Raw genomic sequence first — 17,613 nt, forward strand, 5'->3', positions numbered from 1 at the left:
TTTTACCCCCACCTGTGTAGTTCCAGCTATCTTTGTAGCTTTAGATGCAATTTCTGATTGTTCTTAAAGATTTTTTTATTGTGCAAAAAGAGAGGCTATACTTACTGCAGTCCTGTTAATATTAGATTTCAAATAATTTCTTGTCTTAGTCTCTGTCAACTGTAGAAATTTTAGATATTTTTCAAAAATAATCCTTAAAACATTTAGACAAAAATAAACAGGCAAGCCATAGATGGTGAAATAGAGGATGAAAGAAAAGGCTTATACTTGAATTCAAGTGTCCTCCTGTTTAGGATCATTTTAGCAATTCACTCTGAAACTGCTATTCCCATGCAGTTTGATGTAGATACTTGTCCCCAGTTTGTATTGTCCACAGATTCGCCGAGAGTGCCATTAATGACCATTAATGGCCATTAATGAAGACATTGAATAGTATTAGCCCCAGTTTCAACCTCTAGGATACACCACTTATCACTGACCTACAGCTGATCACAAGCCTTTGAACCCAGCTGTTCAGCTGGTTTCCAATCCACCTCATTGTTCACTTACTCATACTTCATCTATTTATATATGAGGGTGTTGGGGGAGACAGTGTTGAAAGTGCTGCTGAATTTGAGACACACAACATCTGCTGCTCTCCCCTCATTCACTGAGCTAGCCTTCTCACCGTAGAAGGCAATCGGGTTGGTCAGGTGTGATTTTTCCCTTCATAATCCATGCTGACTACTGCTGATCATGATTTTGTCCCTCTTGTGTTTTCAAAATTGTTTCCAGAGTTACTTGCTCCATTACCTTCCCAGGGACTGGGTCTGACCATCCTGTAGTTTCCCAGCTTCTTCCTTACCTTTCTTGAGGGTAAGAGTGACACTTGCTTTCTTCTTGTCCTTGGGAATGTTCCCTGATTACCTTGACTTTTTAAAGATTATGATGTGACATGTCAGTAATACTGGGTAGTTTTTTTCAGCACTTGCAGCTGCATCCCGTTGACCTGTGTACATCTAGTTTGTTTAAATGTTCCCTAACATCATGGTCCTCCACCTGATATTGATCAAATTCATATATCAAATGTAGAGATTAACACTGGATTTATGTTATGGTGGAGCTAAATCACTTGGAGCATGGAAAAGGTGGGTTTTGGTGTAGCAACAGGTGAACAACAGTATCCTAAAATGACAGAAACTGTGTTGAGATTGCTGGAATGTTGGTCACCACACTTGGCAGTAGCTTGATCCTTGAAGGCACAGACAACAACAGGGACTTCTTGTCATCTGAATGTGTATGTACTTCTAAACGGACTTGTGCAACCAAACTGAGCTAGGAATTTTATGCTAAATACTGTTAGGTATCTAGAGTTTAAGCACTGTTGAAAACTGTTGTGTCTTGGCAGAATGGACCCCACTGTTAAAATGTACTTATGTATCATTTGCTTGGTATCGAACAGATAAATATAAAGCTAGCAACAACAACAACAAGTGTGTGATTACCAGTTGAACTTGTCACTTAATGCAGTCCCATTTGATGTGCAGGAAGACTTCTCGCCCATACCCTAGCACATTTCTGGCTGCTCTGTGCATATTGAATGCTTGTTATGCTCTTAATCTTTGCCAAACATATCCACATCCTTAGTAGTTCACGTTTTTCCAAAATGTGTTATTGGTTATTTTATGAAGTTGAGTGGCTTTTGAGAGCTCTGGGTTGTGTGGGGACTCTTTTGAATCTCAAGCTTATTAGTGATACCTGCTGTGATATTGGTAGCAGATTGCATAGGAGCAGACCTGGAATTTTGTATTTGAGGTAAAGAAAAGATAACTTTTTAGCTATTGCATTTGTCCTTGAGATGCTATAGTTTAGGGGAAAAACACCAGATTCTCAAATTCTCTATTGCTTATTTTTGTTAAAAATTTTGTGGGAAGTTTATGTGCCAGCACTGATTGAAATGGCATGAATTTCAGTGGGAGTTGGATCACAATTATCGATGTTTTTAATAGTTTGATAATAAAGTAAATTATAATCTGAACACAGATGATACTTTGATCTAAAATGTGTAATTTGGGCTTCCGACATGCAGTCAGTAAACCTGATGGGATTTCTGCTTCTGCCTTTCTGCTACTCTTTTTTTTTTTTTCTGATTTACGACATGAAATGTATTAAACAGCTAGCTCACTGGAGGAATAACCTGGATGCAATAGCAAAAATCCATGTTAGCTTGCACCGTTTGTAGTTAGTGCTTCAGACTTTTCCAGAGAGGTACCAAATTAAATTATCTTGATACTTCCAGCCATCAATTAAATAAGAACACTTGTACGTGATGTGCCATAGCTACAACTGAAAGATTAAAATGCAGAGATTTTTTTTAATTTTACAAATCACCTGCAAGAATAATCTCACTTTATTATGACATAATGAAGTTGAGTTTACAGTTTGCTATATCTTCTATGAATAATTCCAAGTGCAATACAACAAAAACTTAATTCTAAAGCACACTTTAATACCAGTGGGTGTAAATATAGTCACATTTCTATTTCCTATTTGAATTCATTATTTTAATCCCTGTCAGATTCATATTTGTGGTAGTAATGTACCCTACATGGCAAGTGCTGAGAAAACATTTATAAAAAGCTTTGCCAGAGAAATCTGACTATATAGACTACAGTATCTTTACTGTTGAGAATCTTCATGTGTTTATGGAAAAAAAAGCTACTACTTAAGCAAGCCTGATTTGTAGATTTTGTTGCTCAAATACCCAAGTTACTTAATAACTCTAATACATGAGATAGAGTAGTACAGCAGTTCTATTGATATGTTGGCAAAGAAGCAAACATGACCGGTCTTTACCATCTGTTTATAATGCTATATAAAGAAGACCTTACTGGTTGCCATAGAAACCAGCATTTCCAAAACCACAAGTGCTTGCTTAAAATCTCAAGCCTTCTAAAGTCTTGTCTTTTCTGAGGGAAAAATAATAGAAAATCTTGAAAGTTTTGCAGTGATTTTTTTTTTCCCCTAACTGTTGCTTTGCTAATAAATGCTTTCAGTATTTTTGCGCTGTATCTTCTTTCATGACTTTGTAAATTTAAAGTGGTAACTTAATGAGCTTACTTCACGCTCACCAATGATCCAGGAAAATGGGGCAGATATTATTTGGGTTGCATGCTCATCTTTGTGAAGGAGATTTTCTGTTTAGATGAACAAGCCTGATTGTGATACCAACACAGCAGAGTGACAACTATGATATTTGGGTGGAGGTCACATTGAAAATACTTCTTACCTGAGAAAGGCCAGATTCATCTTAAATATCAGTCTGTCACCTGGGTCTCATTGAGAAAGGACTCTCTAGAATCAGTAATCTAGAGAAAAACATCAAATGAAGATAGTACTGGTACAAGTTATGGACTAGGTTTGTCCCTACTCTCCACTATTGGCTTAAAATTGGTTTGTTGGGTTTTGGTTTTTGCGTGTTTTGGGTTTGTTTGTTTGTGGGGTTTTTGTTTGTTTGTGTGTTTTAGTTTTTGCTGTGTGTGTGATTGGTTTGTTTGTTTTTTACTTGAAATAAACCATTGAAAAGCCCTCAGAGTATAGTGTTTAGAAGTATATACATTTGTCATTGTATCTGTGAATATTTATATTTCTTCCCATTTGTGACAGTATGTACATATCACTGCCTTGCATTCTGTCCTAGTTATCCACTGTCTTTTAAGGTGTGTTTTTCCCCCACCAGTTTACAAAAGGCTTCTGCTGTGTATAGCCACTTAACTCTAGTAGGTAGTGACACATGTAGAGGTGCTGCATTTGAACTAATGGTGCTGGTTGGTTTTCAGCCACTTAGAACCATTTCTATTTCTTTCTGTTTAAAAGGAAGATTTGTATTTATAGGACTTTGGGTGTGTATTTGGCTTAAACTACTTTAAGTGAGAACAATCCATTGAAGGACAAAATTTGGAACCTCTTTTTCACCAGTAGTAAAGAGCCTTCAGTGTTTCTAAGGAATAAATATTTATAATAAATTAATCTGAATAATGCTGAAGATCAGTTAAGTTGTTATTTAGAAATATTGTTGAGTACAGAAGGTTAAAAAGAGCTTCCTAGATCATTCAGTAATGACAATACATATCCTAACATTTTTGCCTTTTTATGTTTCATCCATTTGTAAAACTTGCTGTGAGCATTTTCAGAGAGAGATAACGGCCAGGAGTTAGTTGACCTATTTCATTGTTGCATTCCCCTGGTACAGTTTATTTAATGCAAAATACATTTTTATGACAGGCTTTACAATTACAATACTGCTGAAATGACACTGGACCTCCAGAGGTGTCTGAATTCATTAGCCTTGTGAAGCTAATAATATTTCTGTCATTCACAGGACTCTTCCAAAATATTTATATTGCTTTCACTAAGCAGAATATTCCTGCCTCCGAGAGAGAGCCTGTTTTCAAAAAGGTAGTCTTGTGCTTGAGGAGACCCGTTGATGTTGGTCGACAGTGTGGGGCTAGACCTCCCACAGAGTTTAAATAAAGTAAATATTGATGGAGAAATCAGACACACAAAAATTAGGCTTCTGTTTAAGTATTTGTGGTTAGAAAAATAAGGGTGCCAGACCTGCGAGCTACTCCTGGTCAGAGTAATTTCACTCAGACACTACCTGCATTTTTTGGTATTAGCCTGCCTGCTATCCACATCACATTCCAAGATCAAGTCAAACACCGACCAGGAAAAACAGCGGAGACTGGCAGTCGGGTTAAAAATACATTTTGGTGGTTTGTTTTCTGTGTGGTGTCTTTAGTGTCATCCTTAAGGTAGTCCTTTTTGTCCTCTACCACTCATAAGATCTGATGGGTAGAGGGTAAAATTATTTAAAGAACATAAAACAATTTTTTTTTTTTTTCTAGATAATCAATATATTTGAGATGAATGTCTGGTTATAGCTGCCCTTTATTTTTATACTGTCCATAGCGGACTCTTTTCAGATCTTAAATGACGATGCAACCTAAAACCAGCTCTTTCGAAACTTTAGTTTCAAACCGTTACTGTGCGTCTTCATTCAAGTGAAAAAGTTCCATTTTTCTTACCAAGCAAAACTTTTTTCCTCTTCATCCTCAGCTGGTCATAAGGTTTGCAGAAATATGGGAGTTTAGAATGGTTTTGTTTGTTGTTTTCTTTAACAGCAGCTACTCCCATTGAACCTAAGGGATAACCTATCCTAAAGGAACTAAGTACATTAAAAAAAACCCCTGTGAAATAATATGCAGGTATGTAGCTGATCTTTATGACAGTGATTCAAATAACCTCTGCCTTTGGGAAACTTGGTAAACCTAGTAGCAGTGGATGGTAGACTGATTCAAGTGTCTAAATGGGTTCTCCGGACTCCAGGGAAAATGTCTTTCTTCTCTTTCAAGAATTCAAAGGCTATGTTGGCTTCTAGGAGCTGTAAATGCCTAAGTACGACGAACTGCAAGTAACCAAAGCCAGAGATTCATATTTGCTTTGCACCTGCCCAAAAACTTGTAGTTTCTTTAACTTCATCTTTATAAGGTTTGATTTTTGTGGGATCTTGCCCATTTGAATCTCCACAACTTTATTTAACCTTCTGACTTATCTTTCCTAGAAGCATCATTGCTGTGTTTAAAGGGGTTTTGGAATTTGCTTCTTGAAAGTACTGCAAAATGCGGGATATATACTAAAGCCCGAAGAAATAGGTACATCCAGAAAGGGATCAGTCTCCCTTCTGATCTTGAAGGGTGCTCCAACTTTTCATAGAAATCCTTAAAAGAGTTATGTCTTGAGACTTTCTCTTGTGATAAATTCGTTCTGGGAATGATGCAATTGACCCCAAGTTCTGTGCCTCCTGCCATTTTCAGCATAGTTTTCTACACTCTCAGTCCCTGCAAAGATCACATTTAATAAGCAAAAGAGTGATGAAACTTTGCATGGAATTTTTCACCTTTAGTTAAGAAATGTTTCTCTTTGTAAGCCAAAGCCTGTGAAAACTGAGCAGCTATTTTCTATTCTCATGGAGTCACTCAGCTGAGATGTTGCTTTGTTTCTATGCAGTTTGTGAAGAATATATTGAATAATTTTAAGACACACCTTATGTGGATTTCTGGGACACTTGAATACTTACATTTCATACAAGCTATATTTTAAGTGTATGTTGAGTGAACTTTAGTCACTCTCTCCAGATCCGAGACTTCATAAATGCAAGAAAAGTTACCCAAATGTATGAAGTTCTTTGCATCTTGAAAAATGCAGCTTTTGTGGAACTGAGCATTTTGAGGCCTGTTTTTCTACTGATGTCCTCAGTTGCAGTTCTTAAAGTATTCCTAAGACTGCTAGGCAAATGGAAGCACAGATACAACATTGTCTGTATAAGTTATTCAACGGCTGTGCCTATAGAAGTGCAGCTGTAGACTCAGTTTTCAGGCAAGTACTTTCTCACAGGGCCGCAAACGTTCTTTTGCTCATGATTAAGCTCATGATCTTGGCTTAGTCTTAGCATCACACCATGTGGTTGTCGAAATTATTGAAAAGTTGCTTTGAATCATAAGTGAAGGCCACACTACTTGTAAATTGCCCTTTTTATTATTTCTTTGTGGCTCTGGATGAAGAGCCAGTGCAGAAACAGGCCTCTGTCGTCTTCAAAACAGAGTCCTTTTTGGTTTTTGTCTGTCATATCTTGTGTTTTCTTTGTGATTGGCTTCCCACAGCTAATGGGTTGAGACCTCTCATTTGCAGGCAGAGCAGCAGTGCTGTTAGAAAGACCTCCCTTGTCACTTGCAATAAGAGCACGTTCCTGCAAAGTGCGACCTGAACGTCAACTCCCCCAAGCCTGGCCTGACCCATTCCACAGGTCTGCTCAAACTCGACAAACCCTTTAATTACTAGACAGTTACATAATGCTAATCAACCCCATCCCCATCACAACCCTGTTTTTCAGGTAAAGAAATTCTTCTAACCCTAAAAGTTCTTTTTCATATGCAAAGACATGTTTAGTCATCAAAGCCAAGGAGTAAGTTCCTTAAATGCACATGTTCTCATCTACAGCCTCCAGTGGGCTTTTTAAGTTGAGATGGCTCGTGGGTTTAAGAGCATCCGTCTTTATCATTCCCTGTCAGCTGGATATTTAATTTTAATCCCATTTTTAAGTTCTGTTTTCCCCTGTGAAGTAAGCTTGTCTTCCCCGCTTCCCACTGAACTGCACTCAAAACACATGTCATGATGAGGCTGATCTCCCTCTACAGATGTAGCTGTGGATGTTGGAATCGACCAGGGTTTTAAATGTATTTTGAAGGTATGTTGTGCAGAAGGGTACTTAATATATACTTGAAACTTGAGTAGCAGGTGAAAATGAGTCTCTATAAACTGCTGTTAGCATATACCCAATATATAAAATTGAATGCTCGGAGTATTTAGATGTATACATGTTTGAGTGTGATCATATGGTGAATTGTATGATTCACAGAAGTGCAACTATAATACAGTGGTTTAACATGCATTAAAAAAATGAGTATGTCAGAGAGTTTTCTCTTATTTACTTCTGACAAGTCATTAATAAAGCAAATTGGATAAAAGCCCTGAGGCTGGTAGAACTCTTGCATTTCTAATAAGGCAGCTGACAGTCTTACCAAATAGCTCTGTGCCTTACCTGTAGTGCTAGATATAGAATTGTCGGTTATAATTAATTTTGAAAAAGTGAGTGTTTTGTTTTTTTCAAAATGTACATTCACCTGTAACCGTGAGCGCATCTTGAAAACCCTTCTATATTGAGCAGAATAGATGTTTCTTTCCCAAGATGTTACAGATTTTAAATTGTGTTTATATTGTCACATCTGGGTTTGTCAGTTTGAATAGAGGGGTTTCTTTTTCAGAAGAGTTTGTATTGCAAGATAAAACTAGCCAGTTTTCAATGACATTATCCTAGGCTTATAAATCTTCTTCATCAGCATAATTGATTTTGGTTGTGTTACAGGCTTTCCCAGCTGCTTTTCATTAGAGCTGTGTGAAAAGGTGGTGGGATTTTTTCCCCTCCTTTTGTTTGACATCTGAGCTGGGAAAGCAGAGGAATGGCTGATCACCACCTCACATCTCTCCCTGTTTTCCTTCCCCTGTAGCTAAACAGAGCTAACGTATGACCTGAAATGCATGGAAAGAAAGGAAAAAAAATGGCCAGCAGAGGTGAGGAGACCAGGGGTCTGTTCCCTTCAGTCACTACCAGCAGGCCAGTGGCTGGAGCCAACCCTGGACCATGGTGGATGGGCTCCATGGGCTGCCATGGTAACTGGTGAAGGGATGCAGATCCAGAACATTTGAGAAATACCAAAAAACATTCGACTAAACATTTAACAACCTCTTTTTGACCCTTCCAGAATAGCTTCTCACATCTGTTTTGATGGGAAATGTGTTCTGTATTCTTAGTGGTTAAGACATTAGGAAAAGGTTCTTCCCCCAGAGGGTGGTGGAGCACTTGAACAGGCTCCACAGGGAGGTGTCACGGCCCCAGGCCTGACAGTGTTCAAGAAGAGACTGGACAATGCCCTCAGACATGTGGTGTGAACTGTGGGGTTGTCATACCCAGGGACAGGAGTTGGGCTCGATGATCCTTGTGGGTCCATTACAACTCAGGACATTCTATGATTCTGTAAACTAACACTGCTACCCATCAGCGTGCTCTCTTCTGCTACATCCCCTTGCAGAGTCAGTTGACTTCACAGTTGCCTGTACATTTTTTTTTTTCAGTACCATGAAATTTCCCCCATGTCCCTCTCTTCCTTACAGTAACTGTTGTATTTGCCATGTTTCCTCTCTATTGTTTAATTTCAGAGTTTATTTAATGAAAAAAGTGGTAAGATCATTAGCTGTTTTTTGTCTCTTGCGAATAATTTAAAATCTTTGCAGTATTTAGTCAAGATTGCTCAAAAATATGTATGGTGCTTGCAATAAATAGTTGATTTTTTTTTTTTTTTTTTTAATGAAAGTGTAAATTACTGATGGAGTTAAACCTGACAGTTACTGAAGGTTAATACTTTAACTGCAAAGTCTACTGAAATGGCTGCACATGTGTAGAAATACACAAAGCATTAAGTGAAATGCTCATGTTTGCTTGATTTATTCTCTGCAGCAGACGGACTCTTGTAGTAGGAGGTGTAATTTGCAGCACATTAGCTATTAGCCAGTGTCATTGCTTGAGTGGGTGGTGTGAGTCTCTGGTGCTTGTACAGTGTCACACAGCGCATGTGTCAGAGCCGGGCGCTTCCCCCTGCGCTGCACGATGGATTTTTTGTGAACAGTGTTCTGTATCTTAAACTGTGAATCTGCTAGTTTTCAAATGGATTTTTCCGTCATGTGGATAATATCTGGAGTAAATGTGCGTGTGTCCCAAATTCTTAGTGTTTTGCAAAATTCAATTGTAGAAGTGTTTGACATTCCTGCCTTTTTTGATATGCGGTCCCCTGAGGATAAACGATGTAATTTGGAAGATACCCAGCCTGTAACTTTGAGCAAGCAAAATGAAGCTAATGTTTCTTTCTTGGGTACCCTGTGCATGTACTTGTGGTGTTCAGCAGAGGTTTTTCAAAGGAGTCTCAGCTTGATGCATCTTTTTGTGTGTGTGTGTGCACAGTTTCACTTGGTTTGCTTTTAGTTCACTTTTTTCCCTAGAGGCACCTGTCTCCTGCCACATACCCATCAAGACTAATTGCACCATCTGGAAGACTTTTGTGTAGCTGTTACTTATGCAGAATATCTCTTGGGAGCTTAATTCAGAATGTGAATATGACCCCTGAAGCCATGTCAAGTAGCTGCAGTAGTTTCTGGTGTCTAACGGATGATCACCGTAGGCTTTATTTGTTTCAAGTCTAATGTGGTTTGCTTTAGTGTGGGTATGTTACATGTCAGTAGCACAACTTCAGTCATATTCTGAATGGAATTAGACTTTGACTACTGCTTTGGTAATTCATAGAAAATCCTGTCTAAAATTACATCCAAACCAGATGTCACACACAGGCTGTATGATTAGCTGTAGAAATGACAGACGTGTTGCTCCTTATTATTACACTATGTAATTTTTATGTCCTGTTCCTCTCCCCACCCACAGCTGCACTTCTCATTAGTAGTTTTCTGCTAAGAATGCCAGGCATGTGTTGCCCGCAGTGTACTCCCCTGAACAGCTCTGAACACTTGTTTTTGTTACTGCTGTGAAACTGAATATTTTCAGCACAGGTAATTTTCTTCTTCTGTTCCACACCTAGTCTGGATCAGGTAAAAGCACTGTAGTGCTTCACTTCTACTGGTGTCTGTCTAGGCAGAGGTTTATTTAAAGGCCAGTGCTTTATCATTCTGTGCTGAATACCTTTCTTCTCTACTTCTGTTATATCCTGTTCCTCAGCAAGCTGTAGAGCACCTGGCATGAAAAAATGAAGTGTTTTGATTGTTGACATTATCACCATAATTTGCTATATTTTGTTGTTGTTTTTTTGTTTGGTTGGGGTTTTTTAAGTGCTATTCATTTCTTGTAGGATCCTGCAATAAGTAAGGCGTGCTGATTTTACCAGCATACTTATGGGGAAAAAGTGATTTTTTTTAATTATTATTATTTTTTTTTCTCTCAAAAACCATTCTCCTTTAAAAATAATGGAATTGTAAGTAGTGTTGAGGAAATATATTTGAATGTAATTGTGTTATCTGTGTATCTTGTGTGCTTGTGAGTAATGTGGTCAACTGAAGTTCAAGCCAGAGAAGTACTTACATCACCACAAACAATTATGAATTCTGTACACAGGATACATACGCACTATATATTATTTATCATAAGTATTTTCTGTGTTTCTTTTTTCATGGGTAGTTTAGTGTTCATTATGGCTCTGAATTTGGAAATCTATAGAGTTTTAAGTGTTTAACTCTCTTGTCTGCATTCTATTAACTGTATATTGGAATCTGGTGAGAAAAGTTATTTAGCTGCATGCTTGATGAGAATAAAGGTATGCAAGTTATAAATTCACAGAATGCTGAAGGCACGCACCTGTCCCCTCCTCCTTAAAATCCTTCACTACATGTACTCTTTAGGCAAAATAAAGGTGGACATTGCAGGACTCTTGGGGAGAGTTGAGCTGTGCAAGCCTGACTGGGTTTGAGTGGTTGGGAAGTGCTGTGGGACTGGTCTCCAGAAAGAAATCCTTGTCTGCTCTGAGAAGTTTGATAGTATCTTCCTTTCGCTTTTTCTTACGCTGTTTTATTCAGGATTTGTTTTGGTTTTGTTGTTGTTGTTGTTGTTTGTTTTTTTTTTTTTTAAGGGGTCTTTGAGGATGCAAGAAGTGAGAGCTGGTGGCTCTGTGGCATGGTTTATCCTCAGGAAATTGTTTGGATCTCATGTGCTAAAATCTGTGCTGAATGTCCTTGACTAAAATATTGATTACCCATGTACTCCTAATTTTCAGAAACATTTTAATTGGTTTATTTTAAGATAGCTAGCAAGGTAATGTGTTAATTGCTTTTTGCATTTCACTGCTGTGTTAAGAGACTAAGGTTTAATTGCATTATTGCAGATTAGGATTGTTGGCTAGTGCTTGCTTTTGGCTAAATTTCAGTTTTGACTGGAAACGTTTGGTATCTACTTAGTTCTTAAAACCTCCGCTTAGTTGAAGTAAACTCTGTTACTGTCCGAGGCCATACATGCTTGTTGTCTCTTTTGGAAATTTAGCAGAAGTTGATACCTTCTCCCATACCACAGCTGCCCAGGTTGCTGAGGGTGTGGGATGCACTGCCACCGACCTCAGTACACCCCACCCCAAACCTGTCGTGGGTGGGCCAGGCCCTTAGTCCACAGGTGAAGCAGATGGGATGTGGACATATCAGAAAGGCACAAGACAAATAGCCTTGGCCTTGTTTGGTTCATTAGACCCCACCAGAGCTGAAGATGTGGTAGAAAGCCATACTAGCCATACTGGCCTATGTTGATAATCAGGGGCATTGTAGGCCGGAACTGCTCTGGGTCTGAGCTCAGGGCTTCTCTGGAGGGGGGGTATTTGCCTGGGATTGGTGCCAGTGTGAAGGTCAAGGCCAGTGGCTGTCTAGTACCAGCTACCTGGGCAAACACTCTCATTCTTCTAGAGTGTTTTGAGACATGGACCATTTCCCCATTGCTGCAGAAAAGGTTGTAAAGACGCAAGAAAATTACTCAAGATTTTATTTATTTTATTTTTTGCAGTAGAACAAGAGCTTTCACACAGAAGGGTGCTATTTAAATTATTATTTTAATAATGTTTATGTATCTGTGTAAAGGAAATAGTGTACTGAAGATGTTCTTGCCTTGTGAAGTGGAGTAAATGTAATGAAACAAGTCCAAATGGAACTTTAGGTTGCATCTACTGTTCTCTTTATGCAAACGTACTTCCAAGATCAACATCTTACATTTTCATTCAGATGTTTTAAAGACAGTTCTGTTCTGATTTCCTTCAGTTATTAGGGCTAAAATTATACTCTGGTATAAAATGAGTTGAAATGCTTGGTAATCTGTGATGTAGTTCTTCATATGATTAATTTCACAAATATTTAGATTATATTGGAGATATGGGCTCTTATCAATTGACGGATTTCATAGCATCTGGAATCTATTACCCTTTCTTTTAGCTATTTAGCCTTATTGATGAACATAAGTAGCAGCTTGACAAGGACAGAAAGATACAGTTGGAGACATTGCAGTCAAAGAGGAAAACTAAGCTTGCTTTAAAACGAGTTAATTTCTGAGATGGTGTATCTAAGTGGTCATTGAGAATTGCTTTCAACAGATGTTTTTGGGGGCAGTTTCCTTATGACCCCGAATTTAAAGGTGCAGCATTTGAAACAGTTCTTTTATTTTTTAAACAGTCCGTCGCTAGTTTATTTATCTCTAAATTTTATTTTATGTCTTTCATCAGTTTCTGCAAAGTCTGTTCCTGATATACTTAGACATTTTGTATGTGTTGTGTAGTTTGTTTGTAGCCACCCTAATCTAAAAAGTTTTCTTTCAGCAGGTTATAGATTTTGGTTGTACCTTTGCTCCATTCCCTTTCTCCTCTCAAAGTAGGAGGCTTCTTTTGGCTTTTTTGTACTTCACACAACAAGCTGAAAGTTCTTATGTTCCTGTTACACTAGATCACATTGAATTGTTCTGAAATACTCCTTTCATGGCATGACATGAAATGCAGGACATATGCTGCTCCTTGGAAATATAAAAGATTTAATCCTCAGTACTTGCTTTTCTCTGCAATAGTAGTATTTCATTGTACATGTCAGGTAAAGGATGACATAAGATCATTACTGATAATTGCAACTTACTGCCATGCAAGCGTGAATATTGAAAACTTGATGAAAAGATGGCAGCCTGAGATCTGAGTCTTTCTTTCCACTTTAGTATGATTAGATTGTGAAAACATGCTTTTTTTTTTTTCTTTCCTTTTTGCAGGGGTTTTGTGTATGACAGCCGAAATAATTTACAGATGCGAGGTTTGGTTGTGTTGCTAATTTCCAAAGCTGCTGGACCCAGCACGGCAGAACTCTCGTTCCAGCACAACATGGTCAGTGGAATTTATTCCAGGTACGCAGTAACCTTCTTCAGCAAGATACGCCAAGGTACCTTTGATGGGCAACTTCATGGTGGTATCAAAGCATCTTAAGTGGCCTGCTTAGCTGTTACAGAAAATCAGTACTTACCTAATTACAAAACTTTGTTCCTTGGGTTTATATAAGCTTTCCACAGTGAAAACCATTTCCTATACAGCTCTTATAATACCCACACCTATATCTTAATTGTGGCTTTTGGGCACAGTTGAATTTTGGATCAAGGCAGTTATTTGCAAGTTTAGGTACTAGGTATCAAAAAAGTAAAGACACTAGAAAATATTTTTTAATAGGGTATTTTAATTTTGAGTGATGCAGGTGTTACTCAGGTACCCCTACTTACTTGAAATTTCAGAGTCAAATTGCCAGTCTTGTGGAATACCAGTTGGTTTCACTGAGCACATAAGTTTTCCTGTAGTCCTTTTGGAGGATATTTTCCCATGAAGCAGCAGTGTAAAATAAAGTTTTTACCTCCCACGTGTCACAGCAGAATTACTGAGCCCAGCATTAAGATTCTTCAGGCTCTCACTGAGATAATTCAGCTTCACTGACTCCCTAAATGTTTTCTAAAGTATTTAGATTACTTAGTACTGGTAACAACAGTAATCAAAAGCAGTGGTTGCTCTCCTTTGTATATTCAACAGTTAACTGTTCCACTGAAGTAATAAGTGAGATCAGATCGTAAAACTTGAATTCTTGAAATCCTTTTGAAAAATTGTGGGTGTTGCTTGGTTGAGGGAACATGCTGTGGTTTTTTTTTTTTTTCAGTTAATCCTGTTTCTGACCACTTTGATGTATTAAATGAAGACACACAAACCTAGTGACATGTTTGTTTCCCAATGTGTTTTAGGAGACATCATTGTAAAATTGAAAAGACCAAAAGAATAAAGAAGTTAAAATATATGTAGTGTCATAAAATAACGGAGAAGGGAAGTGTGGATGAATGGGTACAGACAGAAATAACAATAAGTAAGAAAAAAGACAAAGCTATAAAAAAGGCTTGTTATGGAAGGCTGTGTTGTCCCTCTAGCTGTTTAATTCCATTCTTGTTTTGTTTTGTCCTTAATGTCCCCTTAGGGTTGTAAAATTTTTATATTTATATGCAAATGATGCTGTATGGAAGCTTAATTCTAGTTAGTTAATTATAGCACAGGAGGTATTTTTGTTTGTTTTGTAAATGATTTAAAAAGTTTACCTTAACTATGCCTCATAAAAGGAGAGAAAAAGCATTATTTTCTGATAACTAAGTTCTTGAGTATGATGATTCTGACCGTGGAGGTAACATATGAGCGTTTAAAGCTGCCAGTGGGAAGGTGACTAGTGGAAGTATTCATTAAGGAGCAAATAAGACCTTGAATTAATAATGAACCAGTTGGTGTAAATGGACATCATTGGAACTATGCCAGTTCAACCAGCTGAAAATCTAGCCTAATAATCTAAGTTTGAGCAAGTCGATGGCCATTATAATATCTGGTTCAGAGTTACAAAGGTACTTCAAAAATGAAGCCGTTTTGAATACGCCCACACAGGTTCACTTAAGGTTCATTACTGTCTGCAAAAGTGATAACTATGGAGTTGTTAATTTAAATGGATTTTCAATGACACTTTAAGTCTGTAGCACGGTGTAAATATGAGCAAACTGATGCACACGAGGAGAATGCCAATGCGTTGTTCCATTTTGTGCCACAGCAGCCAGTTCTTGCCCTCCGCTGAAGTCACTGGGAGTTTTGCCTTTGACTTCGGACTCATTTCCTTTTTTTAAGGTACTTTTCCAAATACACTCTTTAAATGTGAGCCGAATTTCTGATTTGGATTTCTCCATTGCATAAAGCTAAGAGAACAGACAGCTTGTGAAATTGTGATTGGGTTTTTGTGACTGTTTATTTATTACAAATCGTGTTTTACAAACTGCTTTCTCCTAAATAAGAACAAAAGGACATCCTTTTCCATTAGTACATTTTTGTCTGCTATCTTGGTTGCAGTGTATGTATGGTGTGTATATTAGACATACATATCAAAGGCAAAGTATATCCCTCAGTGATATGAAATGCAGAAATACACTTAATCCTTTATTATTCATACATGTCACCAGATTTGGAAGTATTTTTTGGAAATAGATTCATACAGATTTTCAGCTCAGCTGTAAACTATACAGCTCTTTTTGTTGCTGTGCCATATAGTTACTTCATCTATATATATAATATTTTTCTGGAAATATTATTTCTGGCACTGTAATGAGGATCCTTGTTGCCTGATACTTATGTGCTGTGAATGTTATATGGTGGACTATTAGCTGGGACACGGCTCACTTGATTTTAGGCTACTTAGTAGTGATTAATTAATTGCATTCCTGAAATCTGAGCGTCAGCTAAGTTATTCCAGTACTTGCCAGTGATTGCACCAGCCCAGTCTTTCTTTTCCCACTGTTTGTGTTGGAACCAGCTTTGTGCTCTCTTTAAATGTTCAGTCCCACAGTGGATAGCCAGGTTACATCAGTCTGCTATATCTGGTACTACATTAAACGTATGATCTGTGACCAGGAAGATGTAACAGTGCAATAATTATTTAACTTAGAAAACCACCAAAAAATGTGGTAGACTTTTTCATCCTGGAATCTGGCATGTTCTGCATAACCTCTTCTCCCTATTTCATATTCTTGAATCACAGTATAAGTAAGCAATACAATAACTATAATTAAAACAGAAAGACACTGAGAGCTGAATTTAGAATAGCATTTTAAAAAAAATCCTATTCTCCTGATCTCTAGATATGTCAATTCATGGGACAATTGACCTGAATGTATAAAAATAGGTTAGCTAGCTACTTTGCTGGCATCTGTTTCTTACTGGTACACAATGGAACACAATTGATGCCTGCTCCTAAAGAGTAATCTTTTCCAGAATAATGAGGATTACTATTTAGGTAGTTACAGGAACAGAACTAGCATAGTTATATGGTGCTGCCTTTGGCCGGCATTGCCTCCAGCTTTAACGCTTCATAACTTGCAGGAGATGGGATCTACCCGCTTGAAGCAGGGGACGTGGGGGTCATTGTGTGCAAGGATATCGTAGTGACTGCTGGTTGCCTTATGAGCCAAGCTGAAGATAAGGAGGGAAGTATTTGAAAAGCATGATTGGCACGCTTTACTCCATACAGCCACCTCCCTATGGTGTTGCCAGCAATCTGACTTTATTCCTGTTGGCAGGGAAGAGAACCTGGCTTTACTGCCAGCTCAGCATCAAGATCCCAAAAGAGGATGAAGCGGAGAAATAGCAGCACAGTAATCAGCTCTGTTTCAGCTGCTGGACAGATTTCCTAACGTTCAAACTTTCTGGTGGTCTCTTAGCTTTTAGCAAAATATTTCCTTGGCTACAGAAGTGTTGCAAATATAATGGTGAAGCACAGTGCTCACTACAGAGTGTGCAAGCAGTATCATGTAAGGGTTGATGTCATCACCTCTACTCAAGCAAAGCGTGCAGTATCCCGTATTCCCTGAAACACCTTGCTACTCCTGTGTTGAAAACAGAACTCACGTTTGGTTTTAGGCAGAATCTAAGTAATGATAATTTATCATGCTGATAGTATCAGAGAACACCTTCAGCATCACCTGGGAGCCTAGAGCTTCGTAAGAGCTTTGAGACCTGTTTCCTAACTGGTGATTACACTGGTCTGACATACCTCTCTGTTGCCTTCTTTCAGAGCAAAACTCACTTTGATAGTTTAGTATGGAGCTTGCTGTTCTTTGCTGCTGGAAATGACATTTTTAATTGAATTTTCTGAACACAGCTTTATGCTCCATAGCTGGAGCTAGATTGTTACAGTTGAAGGTACCAAGACTGGCTTGGGTTCTCTCACTAAATAACCCGAAGGGGTATCCTTGGCTTTATATTTAGTAATGGATTCCTCATGGAGCCTCTATACTGCTGATTAAAAGGCAAGTGATAGCAAAGAACAAACTTAAGCCATCTCTTAATGCCTCAGTATCCTTGACTCTAATACAACAAGTTATTTTCTTCTCTTGCTCCT

General features: G+C 38.1%; 1 protein-coding gene across 4 annotated transcripts in view; it reads left to right on the forward strand.

Moving 5' to 3' along the window:
• Nucleotides 1–17,613, forward strand: part of PDSS2 (decaprenyl diphosphate synthase subunit 2) — a 117,168-nt gene that overhangs the window by 37,039 nt on the left and 62,516 nt on the right. For 3 of the 4 annotated variants that reach the window (XM_082049974.1, XM_082049976.1, XM_082049975.1), the window contains exon 2: nucleotides 13,433–13,564. The exons of the other annotated variant lie outside the window; for it this stretch is intronic. In XM_082049974.1, the coding sequence (XP_081906100.1) occupies nucleotides 13,433–13,564 (132 nt within the window). The remainder of the gene's footprint in view (nucleotides 1–13,432; nucleotides 13,565–17,613) is intronic. 4 annotated transcript variants of the gene reach the window in all.

This window comes from Streptopelia decaocto, assembly GCF_964273445.1.
Source record: "Streptopelia decaocto genome assembly, chromosome: 3".
In the NCBI taxonomy this organism is placed as follows: Eukaryota; Metazoa; Chordata; class Aves; order Columbiformes; family Columbidae; genus Streptopelia; species Streptopelia decaocto.